This window comes from Notamacropus eugenii, chromosome 4 (genome assembly GCF_028372415.1).
Source record: "Notamacropus eugenii isolate mMacEug1 chromosome 4, mMacEug1.pri_v2, whole genome shotgun sequence".
Taxonomy (NCBI): Eukaryota; Metazoa; Chordata; class Mammalia; order Diprotodontia; family Macropodidae; genus Notamacropus; species Notamacropus eugenii.
This window is the reverse complement of record NC_092875.1, coordinates 202,241,741-202,264,579: the sequence shown is the minus strand read 5'-3', so window position 1 is coordinate 202,264,579 and position 22,839 is coordinate 202,241,741. Positions and strand designations below refer to the sequence as shown.

The 22,839-nt window shown below is 34.0% G+C and overlaps 1 protein-coding gene across 8 annotated transcripts in view; it reads left to right on the top strand.

Moving 5' to 3' along the window:
• The window catches only part of ATP9B (ATPase phospholipid transporting 9B (putative)), a 481,309-nt gene that overhangs the window by 176,222 nt on the left and 282,248 nt on the right, over positions 1–22,839 (top strand). For all 8 annotated transcript variants that reach the window (XR_011965979.1, XM_072604052.1, XM_072604050.1 and 5 more), the window contains one exon: positions 16,203–16,297. Coding sequence is in view for 7 of the 8 variants with exons in the window: in XM_072604052.1 (XP_072460153.1) it covers positions 16,203–16,297 (95 nt within the window). In the remaining variant the exon portion in view is untranslated. The remainder of the gene's footprint in view (positions 1–16,202; positions 16,298–22,839) is intronic.

Genomic DNA, 22,839 nt, shown 5'->3' with positions numbered 1-22,839 from the left:
TTTTTTTGATCATGGCTTTCAGGTAGTCCCATAATTTTTAAATTATCTCTCCTGGATCTCTTTTCCAGGTCAGTTGTTTTTCCAATGAGATATTTCACATTCTCTTCCATTTTGTCATTCTTTTGGTTTTGTTTTGTGATTTTTTGGTTTCTCATAAAGTCATTAGCCTCCATCTGTTCCATTCTAATTTTGAAAGAACTATTTTCTTCAGTGAGCTTTTGAACCTCCTTTTCCATTTGGCTAATTCTGCTTTTGAAAGCATTCTTCTCCTCCTTGGCTTTCTGAACCTCTTTTTCCAATTGAGTTAGCCTAATTTTCAAGGTGTTATTTTCTTCAGCATTTTTTTGGATCTCCTTTAGCAAGGTGTTGACCTGCTTTTCATGCTTTTCTTTCTTCTCTCTCATTTCTCTTCCCAGTTTTTCCCCCATTTGATATTCTTACTTGATTTTCAAAATCCTTTTTGAGCTCTTCCATGGCCTGAGCCCATGGTATGTTTGTTTTGGATGTGTGGGATACAGAAGCCTTGACTTCTGTGTCTTTCCCTGATGGTAAGCATTGTTCTTCCTCATCAGAAAGGAAGGGAGGAATTATCTGTTCACCAAGAAAGTAACCTTCTATAGTCTTATTTTTTTCCCTTTTCTGGGCATTTTCCCAGCCAGTGACTTGACTTCTGAGTTTTGTTTCCACACCCACCACGCCTCCAGACCCATCCAGCCAGGGCTTGGGGTCTGAGATTCAAATGCTGCTTCCCAGCCTCACGGCTTTGGGCGAGGGTGGGGCTGCTATTCAGTGTGAGATTAAGGTCAGGTGCTCAAGTGGGGGCAGGGCTGCCACTTGGGGCTCAGTTTCCTCAGGGAGTTTATGCTGAGACCTTCAACAATGGATCCGAGCTCCTGCCTGCTCTGGGAGCCCTGATCTGCTGCCTCCCGAGGAGGCCTGACTTATGGGGACACCCCCCTCCCCTCTTGACCAGCCAAAGAGACCCTCTAACCGACTCTTGTCACCTGTGGGTGGAGGGACCTGTGCAGCTTTCGAGTCAGGTTTTCAGGTCTCTCTGGAACAGAAATCTCGTCCGCTCCGTTGTTCTGTGGCTTCTGCTGCTCCAGAATTTTTTGGGAGTTCTTCTTTACAGATATTTTATGGGCTCTGGGTCCGGAGCTAGCATATGTGTGTCTTTCTACTCTGCCATCTTGGCTCCTCCCCCAACTGTTTTATTTCTTATGGAACAATAGTATTTTATTACACTCATATACCATAGTTTGCTTAGCCATTCCCCAACTCATGGGGGACTCCCTTAGTTTCCAGTTATTTGACCATAAAAAAAACAACTCTGTGATAAATATTTTTGTGTATATGGAGTTTTTCATTTTTATATGATCTCTTTTTGGTATAGACCTAGTATTGGTGACCCTGCGTGAAAGAATATGTACAATTTTTTGGCTAGTTCCAAATTCTTTCGTAGAATTCCTAGATGAAGTCACAGCCCAACCACAGTTGTTTCGATGTTCCTGTTTTTCTGTATCCCCTCCATTTGTCATTTTCCATTTTTGTCAACTTTGTTCATCTGATGGATATAAAGAGTTGCTTTAATTTACTTTTCTCTAATGATTGATTTTGAGCATTTTTTCACATAGCTATTGATAAAGTTGGATTTCTTTCTTAGGAACCTGCCTGTTGATATCATTTAACCATTTATTAATTCATTAAATTAATCTTATTCTTATACAAATTTGTATTGCAAAACCTCAGCTGTACTCTCACTTCTGCTAGGCAGAATTGAGATTCTTGAATTTGTCTTCTTTCCTGTACTGTGACATTTTAAATTACCCACATAGACAAAAATTCATGAGCTCCTTGTGGGCATGGACTGTTTTTTGCCTTTTTTTATTTATACAGTATTTTACATGGTACCAGCCACATAGTAGACACTTAAAAATGCATATTGTTTTGTTGACTAGTTAAGAAAAAAGATACAAATTGTGCAATATGGAGAAAAATAGTCAATGTTGAAGCAAAGATTGAGTAATTGCTCTGCTTTTATATAAAGCTGTTTTTTTCTTTTGCAACAATAATTGACTTAAAACAGAAAAGAATATTTATTTGTTAAACCATTCCTTTATGCAAAACCCAACCCTACAAAATAATAGGACAACTGCTGTCTTTTTCACATATTCCATAATTTTCATTCACATTTAAGAATTATATGTTATATAGCTCACCTGCCTTGAAGCTGAAAGGTTTTTAAAATATATTGCTACAGAAAATGATAAGTTACTATAGTGAAATTTTGTATTTATGGCCAGTTAAGCTGTTTTGGGCATTAGAAATTAGTAGTGATATGTTTAAATTACTTATAATCTCTTCTTACACTTCACTTGTCATTTAAGTTTTCAAATTTGATTTAGCTCATACTGGATATGTTTGGCATGCACTTTATATCCCTAAATACTAGTGCTTGTATGTGATGCAGCCATTATTTGAAGCATAACCTCAATTGGATGATAATACACCATGCATATTCATTTTTACTACAGAAGTAACATGATTTTCATTTTAAGATTTGTGTGAGAATATCAGCCATCACAATGCCAGAAAAAATTATTTATGTGAAAATTCATAATAGAGGGCTTGAGTTTTTTGTGGGTTTTTTTTGGTTATTTGTCTTACGAGTTCTTTATTTTTAAAATGAGGATAATAGTGAGTCTGCTTCTCTGTGCTGTTTTTAAGAAAATGCTTTGTAAAATTTTATGCTATTTAGCTTAGTAATTCAGCAAATTATGTCATCTGCTATGTGAATAGTACTGTTATAGGCTCTAGGGATGCAGAGATTAAAAATTAAACAGTTCCTAATTTCAAAGAACTTAAGTTCTTCTGAGAGGATTTCATATGTACACGCAGTAAAGTAACAAATTATTTTTAAAAGGCATATAAATGATGTCTGATCTGAATCTTGAAAGAAGGTAAGGGTTCTGAAATGGCAAAGAGAGAACATTTGTATTTTTTCTTTCCTCCTCATACCTCTTATGGACTTCTTGACTTTTATCCCTCAGCTGAGAACTTCAGTAAAATATAATGAAGAATTTAAATATCTTTGAGTTAAAAATTATTAGTGATATGCCTATGAGAGGAGAAAACCCATAAGCTGTACGACTAAGTAAATAATAGAACTAAAAGGGACATTTAGAATTCAATCCTCATCATTTTGTAGAATAAGACACTGAGGTTCAAAGTGTTGAAGTGACCAACAAGTATGAACTCACACATCTAGTTGGGAGAAAAATCTCTACGTGAGCCCAACTCCTTTCCTTTGCAACTTGGTATTTTACCATGTTCTACTGGTTTGCAGAGCCCAAAGTACATAACAGAGCATCATTTTTAACACATGATGACTTTATATGAATGGGAAATCTTTATTTTGTTTTCAACATCAATAGCACAAACTATTTTATTATCAAAATACAAGGAAGGTATTTTTACCATTTAATTTCATTTTAATTGTTATTTGTCATGTAATCCCTAACATTTATTGAAGGCAGAATTACTTCTCTTGGTGTTTTACATTGCTCTCATTCATATCTCCCTAACTTTCCCAAATTCCTTTTTTGTTAATTTATTTTAAATTAAACAGAAATTAAAAATCACTCTGATATAATAATCTTAAGAAATAAAATTGATATTCATTAGATATTTTTTCTTTTTATTATGAACCAAGGAACTTTCAGGTGTCAGATTTGAAAGATAGAATATCGTTATTGTCAGAAAATGCTAGCTTTAAAAATTGCATTTCTTAGATTTCTTTTCTCCTTAAAATAGTGACCTATAACTTTTATATATTTTCTGCTTGATGAGAAATAAAAATAAGAAATTAGGATTTTTCTGCTTAACTTATCAGTGCTTTTAGTACATCTTTTGAATCTTTACATATTCACTACACACAAAGTTCAGTAATCTACCATATTTAGTACAATAAAAGTTTAATAGAATAAATATTACTAAAAAGTTCTGTCCTTTTAATTAGATGTCATTTCAACTTAGTTTTAGATGCTGTTTGATCAAGTTTGGTTAAAAACAGCTGTATGCTTTTCAATAGAGAATTGTAATGAATGCAGTGGTGTCATATTGACTGTATATTAATACGTGGTATCCTATTAGACTGTCAGCTGATTGTTTAGAATGTAAACGAATCTGTTGATGGAGCTAATGAGTGATGGCTTAAATTCCAGTTAATCAATTACTTCATCATTCTCTTAATTCAGATCAGATATCTCCTGAGCACACAGTTCTTTAAGCAGTATTAAGAGAAATTAATGCTTTAAAGCTAATTTCCATCAGTCTCTTATAAATGTCAATATGTGTGAAGACTTCACTTATGTCTAAAGAGAGAACATTATAGTTTAAATGTTTGAGATATATTATAGTTTTTTTCCTCCATTGTCCATTAAAATTCAACTTTATCTTACAGAGTGGTCAGTGAAATTTGATACACAGATATGTCATCTCTGTATTACTGTTCATCTTGTTACCAGCTTAAAATTTTCATGCACACAGTCATTAAGTCATATTAATGATTTAAAAATTAAGTTGATGATAAATGATCTGGTATTATATATGCAAAGTCAATGTCTATTTTTCTTTTGTGGGTTGTAGTCTTGAATTCCATCTCTTTTAGAGCTTTGACTTGGAAGCCACAATAAGCAAGCTGCTAATATTACACAGTAATTTATAAGTTTATGACAGACTTATGCTCAGTTTCATGATGACTCATCAATTAATTCATCAGCACTTGACACAGACTCTTATATGTGCCACATGTACCAGTTGATCTTAATTTGATTGCCATTATACCTATCCTTTCCTGACAACTCTTGTCAATTACACAAATAAAATCAAGTATTCATAAGTAGCCTGTAATGGGATATAAACAGACAGATTTAATAATTCAGCTTTGTGAGGCTTAACAGGCGTTAGGTGTAGCTAATGTTTGCTTTTGTAAAATAAATTATTGTCTGCAACTCTTTAATGATAAATTGGACATAAATTTCTTTTGATCAAGTTGCATAATATTTTTAGGAAAACTTGTGTGTTGTTTTTATTCAGGTGTTCACTATTTCATGACTACTACAGTTATTTAGATTATAGTTTTTCTAAGGACCTGAATTCTCTAAAATTATTTATTATTAATATTATTTGTTTAATAAATTAAAATTATTTAGTTTTAAAATTTGTCATATTTTTGGAAAAATAAATGGCATGTTTAATTTCTATTTAGTAGTGTAAATAATTATCAGCAACTTTTTCACTTGAAGTAAGTAATTTGATTTCAAGAATATACCTATATACTGGCATCATTGAAAAGGAAAAGTACTACTAAGGAAAGTCTATTTTTAAAGCACTTTAATCAAACACTAACATGAAAAAGGATATATTTAAATGTGAGAGGTAGCAGGGCATTGTGCCTAGAGAGGATAACTTGGAGCCAGGAATACCTGGATTCAAGTCTTGCCTCTGAAACATACAGAGAATATGACTCTGGATAAGTCACTTTAACTGGATAAGGCACTTTTTTAATGCCCTGGGCAACTCTTTAATATGTTAAGTTGCTGAGAAGGTGCTGAATTATTATATTAGTAGAAGGAATTTCTTCTTCCTGGATTTCTATATGCCAGTGAAATCACAGGTGCAGTCCCTATCCGTTTGTTCAGAAAAAAATTTTTAGTCTACAATTGCACTGCTTTTAACCTGTGAATTTATTTGTCTTAATATTTTGATAACATAATTGGCTTCCTTTGTAATCCTATGCATTTTATTTCATGTTTGAAAACATTATTCTGAGTTGTCCATAGACTTCATGAGGTTGTCAGAGGGGTCCATGACATAAAAATGGCTGAGGACCCTTGGTCTACATTAACCCTGAGATATTTGAAATGCATTTTTAAAGGCATATCATTCTTTATATTTTAAATCTTTTTGTTATGGATTGTAGTTGAATTATGTGCAGAATAGTGGCTTCAGATGAATGTTACAAATTCTTATTTCGTATGAACTCTGGATAAACTAGTTCACAAATATTTTGTTAACTGAGTGTAGGTCTTAGTATCAAGTTAATGATTATTTATAAGGAAGCAAACTAGCCTTGTTTCATTACCAAAGCAACATTTGTCCATTGTAGACTTATTTTTCTACTGTGGCTTTCAGTTTGTAACACTTTTTTGCTAAGAGTTTAAAAGCATATATGTCCAATCTATATGTTTTAAGGACAACCTGTAGTATTTTTCATAATCAGAAGTGCTTTAAAGATTTGAAAGGCTGATTGTCAAGAAAGAATGGATTAATGGGATAATTTTTGACAGTAGAAAAGTAAATAATAAATAGTAAAAAAGTAAACAGTAAAGAGATTTCTCATGAGAAATTACATTTTTAAATTTTTTGTCTCCAGCATGTCAAATTGAAAAACAGGAGCCACAACTTTAACATAAACACCTGCAGGAAAAAGGAATTATTCATTAATTTTAAAAACTCAATAGTAAATTATGAAGGGCTTGCTGAGTCAGCTAGGTGGCACAAAGCTAGAGGTCAGAAAAGACCTGAGTTCCAACGTGACCTCAGAAAAATACTAGCTATATGATCCTGGGCAAGTAACTTTACCTCTGCTTTTGTTTTCTTATCTGTTAAATAGGGATCATAATTGCATGTTGGAAGGCCGCATTAATATATAGCTCTAATCAAATAAGGCCACATGCAAAAAACTTCAATTAGATATATTTTAAAATGTATATTATTTTGTAAAAATCTAACTAATATGTACTTAATAATTTCAGAAAGTGAGAACTATTTGTAAATTTTAAAGTTAACTGATGACTTCATTGTGTCTGCTTTTCGCTGGAAAGCATTTGGATATCTGGTTGCAGCATGGAGGTCCCCAGTTTCAGTTGATTCTCTAGATGGGTATCGGTCATTTGTGACCTTTAGGGGGACTTGATTTGGGGTAGGAGAATGTAATTCACAACAATAAATGGTTGAAAACCAAGAAAACAATTTTAGTTGTGTTGCCAAAGGCATAGGTATTCTTCTGCATTTTTCCATATTTCAGTTGGATTTTTCTTAGCATCAAACAGTGGCATTAAAATGTCATCTACTAAGAGCTTAATTCCATCTGTAGTTCTTTAGGCACCTTGGTGATAGGTGAGACTGAAATGTTAATTTGAGTGTGATGTCATGATTTTTAAAGTCAGTGAACCTTTCATTGAGACACTTGACACTCACTAGCTGTGTGACCTTGGGCAAGTCACTTAATTCCAATTGCCTCATCCTGGGCCATCTCCAGTCATCCTGATGAATATCTGGTCACTGGATTCAGATGGCTCTGGAGGAGAAGTGAGGCTGGTGATCTGCAGAGCCCTCCCTCACTCAGAAAAAGTCAAGGGCAAGTCAAGTCATCATTTCTCTGATGGCATGGTCTTCTTCAGCAATGAAGGAGGAACACACCTGATAATACGTCTATAATAGCTGCATAATCTTCAAATGATTCACAGATATCATCTTGCTTATCAATGATCTTTGCTATCTTGGGAAAATGTTCATCTGGAATTTCCTTTGTAAGAAGTGTTTTGAAAAAACATAGATTTTTCAAAATGCTTGAATTTTTTGCCACAAATTATATATAGACTTAGTTTTACCTTGCAAAGAAATTTTTTTGTTTTGATTTGACATGTCACACAGAAATGCAGAATTCCTATAGAAATAATTCGTATTGCTGATTCTTTTCTTAATAAAATTTAGTTATGTGTTCTCTCAGAGATAAAATTTTGACTAACACCAATCCATGTGATAGCCAATATACTTTTGAAAGATACAGCAAATTCACACTGACTATCTTATTGTTCAACTTTAGCATGATACAAAACTGATGAAGCTGTGTTGCATTTGCATGAATATAGTTAACAATACTTATATCTTGTTGCAAAGTGTCACTTAGAATAGTAGCTTTGGCACAGAGATTTTGCTGTTGCAAGATACAGTGAAAAAAAATGAGAGCATTTGGGATCTGTTAATACTTTTTTTAGCTGTGTAATAAGCTCTTCATGTTTTCCTGTGATGGAAGGTGCACCATCTGTGTATATACTCACTAAATTTACCAAATTCAGTCAACTTCATGAAATTCATCTTGAAAGTTGTTGAAGACATCTATTTTCCATGTGTATTTTCACAAGAGTGCCAAAGTGAGTAACTCTTTGTAGCAAAGATCTGTTATGACCCAAAGAAGTCTAAAACCTCCGCACTGACCCAGTGCTATCAGTTGATTCATCCAAAGTGATTGAATAATATATATTTTCCTTTTGAAGTATTGCATGAAGTTGTTCTGTTAAGTTGAAGGATAGTTCATGCTGCAGATCAGTTCTGGTTCTCCTTGAAAGAGGCAGTTCTTTGTACTTTGAAGTATTATGGGGTCTCAGCATCCTACAACTTCAACAGTATGTTTTCACAATTTCTATATCACTGAATGGCTTCCCTGTTTTCCTGAGTATATAATCTGCTTTATAAGTTGTGTCAGTAGCATTATTTCTAGGTCTTGCTGCTGCTTGAAAGAATTATCTCTTTTTTTGTCTTTTCATCTTTTAATTTCTGCAGTACAACCTTTTGTACCTCTCTAATTTAAAATATTTATGATCCTTATAAGTGTTATAATACTGATGATCACTGAATTTCTTTAATGCTGATATTGCAGTATCACAAAGCAAGAAAATCATCTTATTTTTAGCAGAAAGAAGATAAAATTGCAATTCCCAATCCTCATTAAAAAGATCTATTTCCTTCAGCATTCTCTTGGTCATCTTTGACATGATGGGCTGTTAAGCAGATAGAATTTTAAAATGCTATTTAGCTATGCAGCTATTCACAAATTCCACTTCAAACAGAAACACAGTACACTGTTGTCAAAAACTGATAACAGACTGGCATACTTGACATCCATAAATCTTGCCAACCAGCCTCATGCAGTAGGGGTGCCAGTTAGGTGGGGGAAGTTACAGCTAAAGAATGAGTGTAGCAGCCATCAGTTTAGCCCTTATGGCTTATTAACGTTCTAATTGTGCCAGTCTATCTGGGAGGATTACTTTGTGGAAACTTCTTTTATTCTTTGGTATTTTAAATGCATTTACTTTAAAAATAAAATAAAGAGATGAAAGATGAACAAAAGTGTATTAATAAAAATAAAAGGATTTGTTCTATAAAATTTTAATTCAATCAAAAGACTGTAGTTAAAGGACCTAGAATATCACATGTGGCCTTAAGTCTGCAGGTTCCCCACACCTATCTTAGGGTATTAGAAATCTCTTGGAAGATTATCAGTAAGGAGCCAATGAGGTGATGAAATTTTTGGTTATTTTATCTTTCCCTGAAGTTTGGCTACAGGTGATAGGTGGCAGAAGCAGGATGAAACATTGTCTCCACATAGGCAGGAAGGGCCTTGTGAGAAGAAAAGGGCTAGCCGGAAGACTAGCATGCAATGCAATGGTTTCTCTTCATGCACTCTATAAATTCCAGCCATACTAGCCTGCTAGCTGTTCCTTCAACTCAGTAGAGCACTTGTTGCCACACTGCGTTTGGAGGGCTTGTCCCTCATGCATGAAATAAATATACTTCTCTTTCCTCACTTAGAATCTCTGGCTTCCTTTATGGTTCAGGGCAGGTGTCACTGCCATCATGAAGAATTTCCTTTACATGCAGTGTCCCCCACCTTTTGTTGTTATTTCTTTTTCCCTACTGAAATTACTTAGTACATGTCTATGCATACGATATTCTCCCAATAGAATGTAAACTCCTTGACAGTGGGGAATATATGGGATTTTTCTCAGTATCCTCAATACTTAACACAGTGCTTTACACATGGTAGATATTTAAGAAGTGTTGAGTTGAATTGACTACTATGTATAAATCACAATGCTAAAATCTGGGGTTGCAGAGATGAAAAAGCAATATATATACAAATCAGTGTCATATAAGGAGTATTCTAAGCAATCCAGACAAAATGCTCAGGAAGATTTTGGAGGAAAAAAACATCTCAGCCTGGGGATTGTAGTCTGGGAATAACAATAATAAGTTACATTTACATATACTTTAAGGGTTATAATGCACTTTACATATGTTAATTGGTTCATTTTGGTAGATACCACAGGTATTTTGAGAATGCAGTAGATTAGAGAGGTTGAGTGACCTCATACTCCTGCAGTTTTGCCACTAGTATATATTGGCAGCCTTACTTGAACCTAGGTTCCTCATGACTGGCTGATTTGTAACACTGTACGCCATTTGATTCTCAGTGCGGGTGAGGGATTGTCTCAGGGGTTGCCTCATTTAAGATTTTTCGTTGTCACCTTTAACTCCCCCATTACATGGCAAGACATGCAAGTTTTTCCATCTGTTTTTTCGCGATTCTTCATTGTTCACAGTGTAGTTTTCTGTTAATTCTACTGCAGCAATGATACCTTAACAGAAAGATTTTCCTTCCTATTTTCTCTCTTTTTCAATTCTGTACCGATTTCCAGAAAAGTATTTTTTTCACTATCTTTATTTACTTATTTTATTAAATAAGTGAGTCTGTAGACAGCTTCCCCCTTCCCCTACCCAGCCAATGCAAAAAAGAAAAAAAATCATCCCTCTAATGATTGCTAGGAATCTGACTAGGGTTACAGTTGTATCAAGGAAAAGAAAGCTTTTTTTTTTTAATTTTTTTAATTAATTAATTTATTTAAATTTTAACATTCATTTTCACAAAATTTTGGGTTCCAAATTTTCTCCCTTTTTGTCCCCTCCCCCCATCCCAAAACACCGAGCATTCTAATTGCCCCTATCACCAATCTGCTCTCTCTTCTATCATCCCTCTCTGCCCTTGTCTCCATCTTCTCTTTTGTCCTGTAGGGCCAAATAACTTTCTATACCCCTTTACCTGTATTTCTTATTTCCTAGTGGCAAAAACAGTACTTGACAGTTGTTCCTAAAACTTTGAGTTCCAACTTCTTTTCCTCCCTCCCTCCTTCCCCACCCCTTCCCTTTGGAAGGCAAGCAATTCAATATAGGCCAAATCTGTGTAGTTTTGCAAATGACTTCCATAATAGTAGTGTTGTATCAGACTAACTATATTTCCCCCCATCTTATCCTGTCCCCCATTACTTCTCTTCTCTCTTTTGATCCTGTCCCTCCCCATGAGTGTCGACCTCAAATTGCTCCCTCCTCCCCATGCCCTCCCTTCCATCGTCCCCCTCACCCTGCTTGTCCCCTTCTCCCCCACTTTCCTGTATTGTAAGATAGGTTTTCATACCCAAATGAGTGTGCATTTTATTCCTTCCTTTAGTGGGATGTGATGAGAGTAAACTTCATGTTTTTCTCTCACCTCCCCTCTTTATCCCTGACTAATAAGTCTTTTGCTTGCCTCTATTATGAGAGATAATTTGCCCCATTCCATTTCTCCCTTTCTCCTCCCAATATATTTGTCTCTCACTGCTTGATTTCATTTTTTTAAGATATGATCCCATCCTCTTCAATTCACTCTGTGCACTCTGTCTCTATGTGTGCGTGCGTGTGCATGTGTGTGTGTGTAATCCCACCCAGTACCCAGATACTGAAAAGTTTCAAGAGTTACAAATATTGTCTTTCCATGTAGGAATGTAAACAATTCAACTTTTATAAGTCCCTTATGACTTCTCTTTGCTGTTTACCTTTTCATGCTTCTCTTCATTCTTGTATTTGAAAGTCAAATTTTCTTTTCAGCTCTGGTCTTTTCATCAAGAATGCTTGAAAGTCCTCTATTTCATTGAAAGACCAATTTTTCCCCTGAAGTATTATACTCAGTTTTGCTGGGTAGGTGATTCTTGGTTTTAGTCCTAGTTCCTTTGACTTCTGGAATATCCTATTCCATGCCCTTCGATCCCTTAACATAGGAGCTGCTAGATCTTGTGTTATCCTGATTGTGTTTCCACAATACTTGAATTGTTTCTTTCTAGCTGCTTGCAATATTTTCTCCTTGACCTGGGAACTCTGGAATTTGGCCACAATGTTCCTAGGAGTTTCTCTTTTTGGATCTCTTTCAGGTGGTGATCTGTGGATTCCTTGAATACTTATTTTGCCCTCTGGTTCTAGAATCTCAGGGCAGTTTTCCTTGATAATTTCATGAAAGATGATGTCTAGGCTCTGTTTTGATCATGGCTTTCAGGTAGTCCCATAATTTTTAAAATTGTCTCTCCTGGATCTCTTTTCCAGGTCAGTTGTTTTTCCAATGAGATATTTCACATTCTCTTCCATTTTGTCATTCTTTTGGTTTTGTTTTGTGATTTCTTGGCTCCTCATAAAGTCATTAGCCTCCATCTGTTCCATTCTAATTTTGAAAGAACTATTTTCTTCAGTGAGCTTTTGAACCTCCTTTTCCATTTGGCTAATTCTGCTTTTAAAAGCATTCTTCTCCTCCTTGGCTTTTTGAACCTCTTTTTCCAATTGAGTTAGCCTATTTTTCAAGGTGTTATTTTCTTCAGCATTTTTTTGGGTCTCCTTTAGCAGGGTGTTTACTTGTTTTTCATGCTTCACTTACATGTCTCTCATTTCTCTTCCCAGTTTTTCCTCCACCTCTCTAACTTGATTTTCAAAATCCTTTTTGAGCTCTTCCATGACCTTTGCCCATTGGGTGGGCTGGGATACAGAAGCCTTGACTTCTGTGTCTTTCCCTGATGGTAAGCATTGTTCTTCCTCATCAGAAAGGAAGGGAGGAAATACCTGTTCATCAAGAAAGTAACCTTCTATAGTCTTATTTTTTTTCCCTTTTCTGGGCATTTTCCCAGCCAGTGACTTGACTTCTGAGCATCCTCTTCACACCTACTTGGCCTCCAGATCTGCCCAGCCAACACTTACGGGCTGAGATTCAGATGCTACTTCCCAGCCTCAGGGCTTTGGGCAGGGGCAGGGCTTCTATTCAGTGTGAGATCAAGTTCAGGTGCTCAGGTGGGGTCAGGGCTGCCTCACGGGCTCAGTTCCCTCAAGAGTTTATGCTGAGACCTTCAACAATGGATCCAGGCTCCTGCCTGCTTGGAGAGCCCTGGTCTGCTCCCGCCTCAGCTGCTGCCTCCCGAGGGAGCCTGAGTTATCAGGGCACCCCACTCCCCTCTCGACCCGCCAAAGAGACCCTCTCACTGACTCTTGTCACCTGTGGGTGGAGGGACCCGTGCAGCCGCTGGAGATTCCATCCCTGAAGCCTGCTTGGATCAGCTCCTCTCGGCGCCGCGCGGCCAAGGAGGGCTGCGCTCCGCTTCCGGTCTGGTGCATGAAGGACCTTTTGCAAGAGGTTTTCAGGCTCTGTGGAACAGAAATCTCATTTGCTCCATTGTTCTCTGACTTCTGCTGCTCCAGAATTTGTTGGGAGTTCTTCTTTAATTTTATGGGTTGTGGGTTCAGAGCTAGCATATGTGTGTCTTTCTACTCCACCATCTTGGCTACACCCCCCCCCGAAAAGAAAGCTTTTGAATTGAAATTAGATGTAGTAAATAATCAATGACATAATTTTTAATACCCTAGAAATACCTTTAATATGTCTTTCTACAAGAATTTCTACTCATATTTTTCTATCTAAGCTGTCATTCTCATCTGATAGAAAAAAACAACTTGAGATAACTAATATAACTATTTTTATCCAGTTTTAGTGTTTTTGTTGATATTTGAAAGTATTTTTATCATGTTAATTCAAAGGTAGAGTATGTCACCTACATTATAGATTTAATAGGGTTTTACGTGTGTACGTGGGAACTTAGATATCATTTATAGTATTGTTTCTATAGAATTTTTTTTTGCATAATTAATTTACAGTTTTAGAGACTTTACTTTTTTGATAGCTGCTGGCCACTTCTTTCATACTTAATGAATGTGGTCCATTCTTGTAAACATTTATAAATGTATACAATTTCCTATTTACTCATTTTGTATCCATCTCTAATTATTATTAAATAATCCTACATTCTTATGCCTTGGTAATAGTTTTAAAAACTAATATTATACAGGATGTTTGAAATTATGATTTCTGTACTGACAATTATTTCAAAATAAGAAGAAATATTTTATTTACTGTTTCAGTTTTGGTGCAATGATTACTATTTAATGCTGACTTAGTACAAAGCAGTCTCTTTTTCTGGATAAAAGGGAAAAAGGCTATTAGATAAGTTATCGATGAAATTAACTGCTGAAGTGGAGAGGAAATGCAGCTGGCCAATACATGTCATAGTATGAGCTCTATTAAATGAATATATGTGCAGCCAGCCATTCACAAGAGCCGCACTGGTCTTGAACTGCATTGATCTGTAGTATTATTCTAAATGCAATTGATGGATGAGAACAAACATTGACAGGAAAGGTAAAGAGAACCATGAAATGTCTTGTATAAGAAAAGTATGATTGAAAGTAACCTGTTAATCTATGCTAGATATTGAAACATGTATTTAAGTGTGATGTTCTTTAATGTGATACTTATTATTCATCAAATTTTTTTATGGTATTTCTCCTTTTATTCTAAGGATTCAAAGATAAAATGTTTGAATACAAACAAAAAATCATTTTTTCTAGCATTTTATTTTTGTTTCAGAGATTTTTAGAGTTTTACGTTTTCATATAGGATTACAACAAAGTCTTCAGAGAGTCAAGAAATAGCATTTGATTTATATTGTTTAGAAATACAATTACTGAGCAGACAGTAGTTTGTTTTGGAAATTGCAGTGTGTGAAAGTGCCACCTTTGGGTCAGTTATATGTCAAGAGCTTATCTCTTCTCCATGTTTTTCCAAGCACTTAGCCTACTGAGCTGCTAAATGTATAGATATTAATGAATAAGACATACATTAAATATTACTTACATCAGGGTTCACCCATACTTTGTCATACCAAATTCTTCTGGGCCTGAGCACCTAAAGAAACTATGTTTTCTGGTCGCATTGTTAATGTGTGTCCTGTAATTCTATAACTTATTACATTGGTACCTTTTGCTGAATTGTCTTTGTTAAATGTCTGAAACTATACAAAGAAAATTTCTTTTCCAATACATATATTTCTTTTGTAGTAACTAAGGCTGTCTGTCCCTCCTTCCCCTCTTCTCCTTCTCCCCTCCTCCCCCATTATTAGATAACTTTGTTAGTTTCTAATAAAAGAACTGAAATTCAGAGGAAAACTGAAATTTGGGATTTGGGAGTTCATTTATATAGTTTTAGATACATACTCTTCATGTAAAATACAAGTTTCTAATTTAAAAAATTTAGCCATATAGGGATCGTAGGGATTGGTAGTCCATTAGCACCATTTCGACTTATTGGGATTACTTAAATTTAGTTAAAATTTCACATTTTGTTGCTTAACACCCTGATTATTTATTCTTTATAGATTTTGGGAAAGGGATGCTTTTAAGGAATTCAGTTTTAAAATAAGAATATTTTTCTTTTTCAGATTAATTTGGAATAGATAGAAATTAACAAGAAAATTTTGTTAGAAGAGATAGAGTTTCAAGTATAGGGTGATCCTTAAAATTTCAGTTTCAGATATAATGTCACTATATAAATTTCTTATCTATGTGAGCATTAATTTGGGTATATTTTAGAATTCTTTGTAGGTATCTTAATATCTTGTTTAAGAATTCCAATAAGTAAGAGTGTTAATGTGATTAACTGTGCAGTTTTAAGTGTATTTCGTTTTTGAACTTGAAAGAATCTATATTTATAAAGCAGTCAGTGGTAACTCTATTATTGTTTCTGTTGGAAAAATTAAGCAAAGCATGAGTAGTATGAATGTTAGATAATTATAGTATTCTTTATTTGTTAATATACATTTATGTTACCCTTGTGAACATTATGAATTCATTTTCAACAGTGACCCCTCCAAAATTGATAGCAGTTTCTCTTAAATTAATATTTTTTGAAAAATCAAATTGAATAAACAAAATGGATACTAAATTTTACCAAAGCTGTGTGATTTTTATATCATTATAGCTAACTGTTTAACCTGTATATCCAAACAAAATGACAATTTTGTTTCCTTCCATATATATATATATATATATATATATATGCATAATGTTTTTAATGGTTTTTTAACTTTTTAATTCTAAGTAGAAGTATGTATACATGAAATTTATCTTTTATAAGACTTAAATTCTCTAGTGCAGTGATTTTTTTCTTTAATTTTAAGGTTCATGTTTCATTCGAACTGACCAGCTCGATGGTGAAACAGATTGGAAACTAAAAGTTGCAGTGAGTTGCACACAGAGATTGCCAGCTTTGGGGGTAAGCATAATAGTTATTAAAAATAATTTCATAGTGTAATGTAATCCATGTAGTAAATGTTGATATATACCTGTATATCAAATATTTAAGACCTATTTAAGTATCTTGTTCACCTAATCTGGTATCATTTGGAATAAAGTTATTGTATTATTTGCATTTGTGTAAACATTAGTTTAAGGCAACACATTCTTTCTGTATGTTATTGTTATCATTACTTTTCTGTATTTGGGATTTCTCTTGTATCACTTAATGGTTAATACAGTACTATTTCACTTCAAACATCAGTTTTCCTGAGTTATGGCTATTTATAAAATCTTGTTTAATTCTTCCAGTTCAACCTACTGTTTTCCTTCCCCAATTATTTTTGTTTTGTTTTTGTCTCCCAATCTTCTCTTTTTCCCCTACCTAGTTTTTCCATGGTAGCCTTTCCTTTGCATCTGTAGTAAGAGTGCAGATAGTGTTGAGAGAGAAGTATTTAGTGATTTCTCTATTCACTAGGCTCTCTAGAACAGTTCACTTTCAAAAGAAAAGGTTTTCTATATTGTTTAGAATTAGGTTTCTTGCTTTATGGAGACAGTTGTAATTGCTTTACCTATGGCATATAATTCCTTTTTGGAGGGTTTTGAGAGTTAGTTGGGACTGAAAAAATATCTAATGCTCTTATCTTTTATTGGTCATGTCAGCCAGAAGTTTCCCATCCATATCTTCTCATCTTTTGTGATTTTGCATGTCTTCGTATAAATCATCCACAAGAGGTTCACCCAACCTACTATGGACCTTCCTCTTGATTTCTTGATGTTGTGTACTTTCTGATGGAGCTGAGGGAATGCTGTTCACTTATCATTTGCACTTTCATTACTGGCCTAACTTCTTTTCAGGTCATACATCTTTGGTAATATACAATAATTTCTTTAATAAGGAGTTTGCATTTGAGTTATTTATATAATCAATCAAAAATTTATTTTTACTAGAGGTAAAAGTAATACAATAAGTATAGAAACGCATATTTCTTCATTGCTGTGACACAGTATTGGACTTCTGTCCTCCCGTACATGATTATACTAAGGTTCCCATGTGAAGAGGAGTACTAGATCCAATCTGAACGCTTGGTTTCTCTTCCTAGTTCTAGCACAAACTAACTGTGTGACCTTGATGAAGTCTCATTATTTTCCTCTAAATTGTTTCTACATTTGCAACTGAAGAGTTTGGGATTGATTGATTTTCAAAATTTGTACCTATGGTAGGAGCAGTATCCTAACCTCTTCTTATTCAGTTAGTTTAAGTTAAGTTAGTTTTGAAGTATTGAAACCATCCTTAAGACTTAATTGTTTCAGGTGATTAAGGACTCGGTCTAGTGATATCACTTCAGATACTTGAATACAAAGTAACCACAAGGAGTTCTCAGGTGCTTGATTGGTGGAAAATAAGGTGGGGCAGTTCAAAGGAGAGCTTTACTTGCCCGATCAGTTTGAGGTATCCTCAGTGCCAATCACTGATAAATATCTATCAGATATATCTATCTTTTTCAACATAAAATTCCTTTTGCTAACTATTCAGTGACCTGGGATTGTCTCAGTTATATTACTTAACCTAAAATTATCTCCATTTTTTTCTCTTTGCCAGTTAGCAGAGTGTGAGATAAATTCTCATTTTGATTTGCATTTCTCTTATTAGTGATTTGGAGCATCCTCTCATACAGTTTATAGTTCTTTTGAGAAATGTGTGTTTATATTCTTGGACTGCTTATCAGGGAGTGAGGCTTTTGGTTTGTATTTATATATATATAATTTATTTGGATATGTACAATCCATGGAATTATATATTATATTAACACAATTTATATAAGCACAAAACAGTATTAAATGTATTAATATACTCTATGATAATTTACTAATACATAAATGTATGCATATGCACATACATACACGTGTGTTTATGTATATGTGTGTATGTGTGTTTGTATATGTATATATTTATATGTATATGTATATATTTACATCTTTTGTTTATTTACAACATATCTTGGATACTAAACCCAAATCAGAAATTTGATGAAAAGATTTTTTCCCCCCATTTAATCACTTCCCTTTTTAGGTACATTAAAAATTTTGATTCTGTATAAGCTTTTCAGTTTCATGGAATCAAAGATAATGTCTTTTATCTTTTATAAATGCTTATACTCCTTGTTTGGTCAGGAGTATCTCTTCTGCTCATAGCTTTGAAAGGTAAATGATTTGTTTCTCTTCTATTTTTTAATAGTATCTTTAATATCAAGGTGTCCTGTCCATTTTGAATGTATTACAGAATAAACTGAATTGTGTTAGTCTAAGCCTAATTTCTGCCAAACTACTTTTCAAGTTTCCCAGCTCTTTTTGTCTAATAGTGAGTTTTAACATAAGTAGTTTACATAAGTAGTTTATATTTTTCTGATTTATTGAACACTAGATTATTAAGTTGCATGGTTTCGTATTTCTCCCTTGTCTAGTCTGTTCAATTGATTCGCTTCTCTATTTTTTAACCAATTGCAGATAATTTTCATTACTGCTGCTTTATAATATAAATTGAGGTCTGGAAGTACTATTCTTCCTTCATACCTATCTCTTTCCCTATTTCCCTTAATATTCTATATCTTTTATTATTTCAAGGAAATCTTGTTTTTTAATGTTCTGTAGTGTATTCCTTTGATAATTTCATTGGGTTAAATCAAAAACTGTAAATTACTTTTGATAGAATTATTATTCTAAGTTATAATAATAGCTAGAATTTATATAGCATTTTAAGATTTACAGGTTGCTTTACAAATAGCATTTTATCCTTGATCTTGGGAGGTAGGTACTTTTGTACCTACCTTTTTTTTAAATTTTTTTTATTTTACAGATTAGGAAACCAAAACTTGGGAGGAGAGGTACTTGGCCAGAGTCACACAACTTACAAGTATTTGAGGCCCAAGTTTGAACTCAGATTTTCCCAACTCCATTGCCCAGCACTTAATTTACTGCACACACCACATTGGCATGGCCTGTAGAGGACTGAAAATTCTTTTCTTTAAATTATTTTTTACTTCTTTTTTCTCTTTTCCTTCCTTCCTTCCTTCCTTCCTTCCTTCCTTCCTTCCTTCCTTCCTTCCTTCCTTCCTTCCTTCTTTCCTTCCTTCCTTGCTCCCTCCCTCCCTCCCTCCCTCCCTTGGAGAAGGCAGGGCAATTGGGGTTAAGTGACTTGGCCAATGTTGCACAGTTCATAAATGTCAGGTGTCTTGAGTTTGGATTTGAACTCAGGTCCTCCTGACTCCAGGGCTGCTGTTCTATTCATTGTGCAACCTAGCTGCCCCTGTCCCATATTTCTTTAAGAAAATACCAGCACCTAAATATGATAGAGAAGTGTTAAAAAAAAAAAAAAGGGTATAGGGGCCTAGGGACAATATCTACAAAGCAATAACATAGCAACTGTTCAGAAGAGGGAACCCAACGTAGGTACTTAGAAGTTTTAATTCTCTGACTCATAGACTAAAGAAGGAATAAGTAAGTCTTTAGTAATCATAGAATAAAAAGTCTAGAATAGACAGAAAGGGAAAACAAATAATGAAGAGAATGAGGGGAACAAATCATTTTTAGAAAAAGGAACAAAAAGAAAATTTAAAACTACAAAGAAAACTAGGTAAAGGAGGAGAAGAGGACAGAGAATTTTATTTAACTAGTTAGCTGAGGGGAAAAAAAAGAAAAATTAGTAAGCTAGATAAAAGGAGGAAAGAAGCAGGGACTAGTAATTGTAGTGAAACTGAAACTAGGAAAGGAACAAAGCAACAGACATGGAAAGATTTCTTAAGTGTAAGGGAAAGAGAGCCAGTGGAAAGTTTTTTTTAAGTAGTTTAATCTAAAATAACTGATAAAACATAGCATTGTGTTCAGAGGAAATGGATATTGAGGAGGGACATTCTATTTAAGAAACAAAAACAGTTTTAGAGTTTAATAGAGGAGAACACAGACCCAACATAATTTTAAATAGGAATGGGGAAGAGAAGGGAATAGCATTTATTTAGTGCCTCCTTTGTGCCAGATACTTTATAAGGTGTTGTACTAAGCTTTTTTAGAAATATTATTTCATTTGATCCTCATGGCAACCTTGGAAGGTATGTGCTGTTATTATCCCCATTATTATAATGGAGGAAAGTGAGGTAAATAGAAATTAAGTGACTTGTCCAAGGTCTCACATCTCCTAAATGTCTGAGGCTTGATTTAAACTCAAGTCTTCTTAATTGCTTTGGTCACCACTACCAAATATGAATGAATTGATCCAATAAAATAAACAAAAATGACAGATTGAGTAAGAAAAGAAAGCTCCACAATCTCTTCCTTAGAAGAAACACACCTAAAATACAAAGACATACACAACATAAAATTGAGAGACTGGAAAAAATTTACTATACATTAACTAAATCCACAAAAAGCAAGTGTTGCCATCAGTGCTATCAGAGAAAGCCAAAAGGACATCTAAAACCTACAAAGAGGAAAACAAGAAAACTACATTGTATTGAAAAGAATCATAGACAAACCCATTGTCAGTATTAAATATATATTCTCCAAATTCTTTAGCATCTAAATTCATAAAGGAAAGACTAGCCTTATTATAGACATAGTCAAATAATCTAGTAGTGGCAATCAATTTCATTGTCTTACCCTCAATTTTTTATAAATCTTAACAGCCAGATAAACAAAATAGGAAATATGGAATTGAACACATTCCTTGAGAAACTAGAGTTATAAAACTTAGGACATCTGTGAAGTGGAATTCCTAAGGAATGTACATATACAAATAGACCTTTACCAAAGCCTAACCGTATATTAGGGCACATAGATTTTACAAATAAATTTTTTAAAAGAGAGGCAGAAATAGTAAAAAAAAAAAAAATCCTTTATAGACCATAGTACAGTAAAAAAAAATACATGGTGGGGGGTGGGGTGGGGTGTGTGTGTGTGTGTGTGTGTGTGTGTGTGTGTGTGTGTGTGTGTAGCTTATTCAAGTACAAACAAAAGACAGATTCAAATGGAGACTTAACACTGAAATTTGAAGATATAATGAATAGGTCAAAGAACAAACCATAGAAATAATTAAGAATTAGGTGAAAGAAGAAATTAGCAATGAAAAAACATACTAACATTTATGAGATACAACTAAAGCAGTCCTCAGGGGAATAATTATATCCCCATAAATGTACATTAACTAAATGGAAAAGGAGAACTGAACTGAATATACATTTCTAAAAATTAACAAACCAAAAATAAACACAAAAAGGAGATTTAAAAAGTAGAAGAGAAACAAAAAAAAAATATGGAAATGATAAATAAAACTTAAAAACTGGTTCTTTAAAAACAACAAAATTGATAAACCTTTGGACAATATGATTAAAAAGATGGCAGAAAATCAATTCAAGAAAATAGGAAAAAAATAAAAATCAAGATGAAATGAAAGGCAAATGAATTTTCAAAATGTACTGTGCATAATAAGCCATCAAAACAATTCAAAAACAGACTTCAAAAGTATAAATATCCAAATTGATAGAAGACCAAATCAAGATAATAAGTAATCCATCCAGAGAAAAAGAAATAGAATTAATTGTAAAGGAAATTTTCCCTTCTACTCTCCTCCAAAAAACACTACCAAACTTGCTCCTGGTCCTTTTGGATTTATGGGAATATTTTATCACATTTTTTTCAATACTATTCAAATTATTCTCAAATTGAGAATCAAAGCATTTTCCTCAAGTCTTTTTTTTACTTGAAATGTCCGTTCTTTTCTTTTTTAAAATTAATTTGTTTTTAGTTTACAACATTCAGTTCCACAAACTTTTAAGTTTTAAATTTTCTCCCCCCTCCCGAAGGTGGTATGCAATTTGATATTCACATTAAATATTTTCACATTTGTAAAAGGGAATTAAAGCCAATAGAATGAACCATGAGAAAGAAGAAACAAAAGAGAGAGAGAGAGAGGAAATAATATGCTTTGATCTACATTCAGATCCTACATTTAGATCAGTTCTTTCTCAGGATGTGGATAACATTTTCCATCATGAGTCTTTTGGAGTTTTCTTAAAACCTTGTCTTGCTGAGAAGAGCCAAGACTATATCAAAATTAGTCATAGCACATTGTGGGTGTAACTGTGTACAGTGTTGTCCTGGTTCTGCTCCCCTCACTCACCATCAGTTCATATAAATCCAGGTTTTTCTGAAATCTGCCTGCTCATCATTTCTTTTAGCACAATAGTTTTCCATTACATTCATATACCACAACTTGTTCAGCCATTCTGCTATTGAGGGGGTATCCCCTCAATTTCCAGTTCTTTGCCACTACAAAAAGAGCTGCTTTAAATATTTTTGTGCACCTAAATCTTTTAATGAGATAAATATGGCCTTAATGCTTAAAGGCTGCTGGTGGTGCAGAGGATAAAAGTGTTGAACCTGAAGTAAGGAAGTTCTGAGCTTAAATCTGAACCTAAATACTTACTAACTGTGTGACCTTGGGCAAGTCAGTTAAAGTGGATTTGCTTT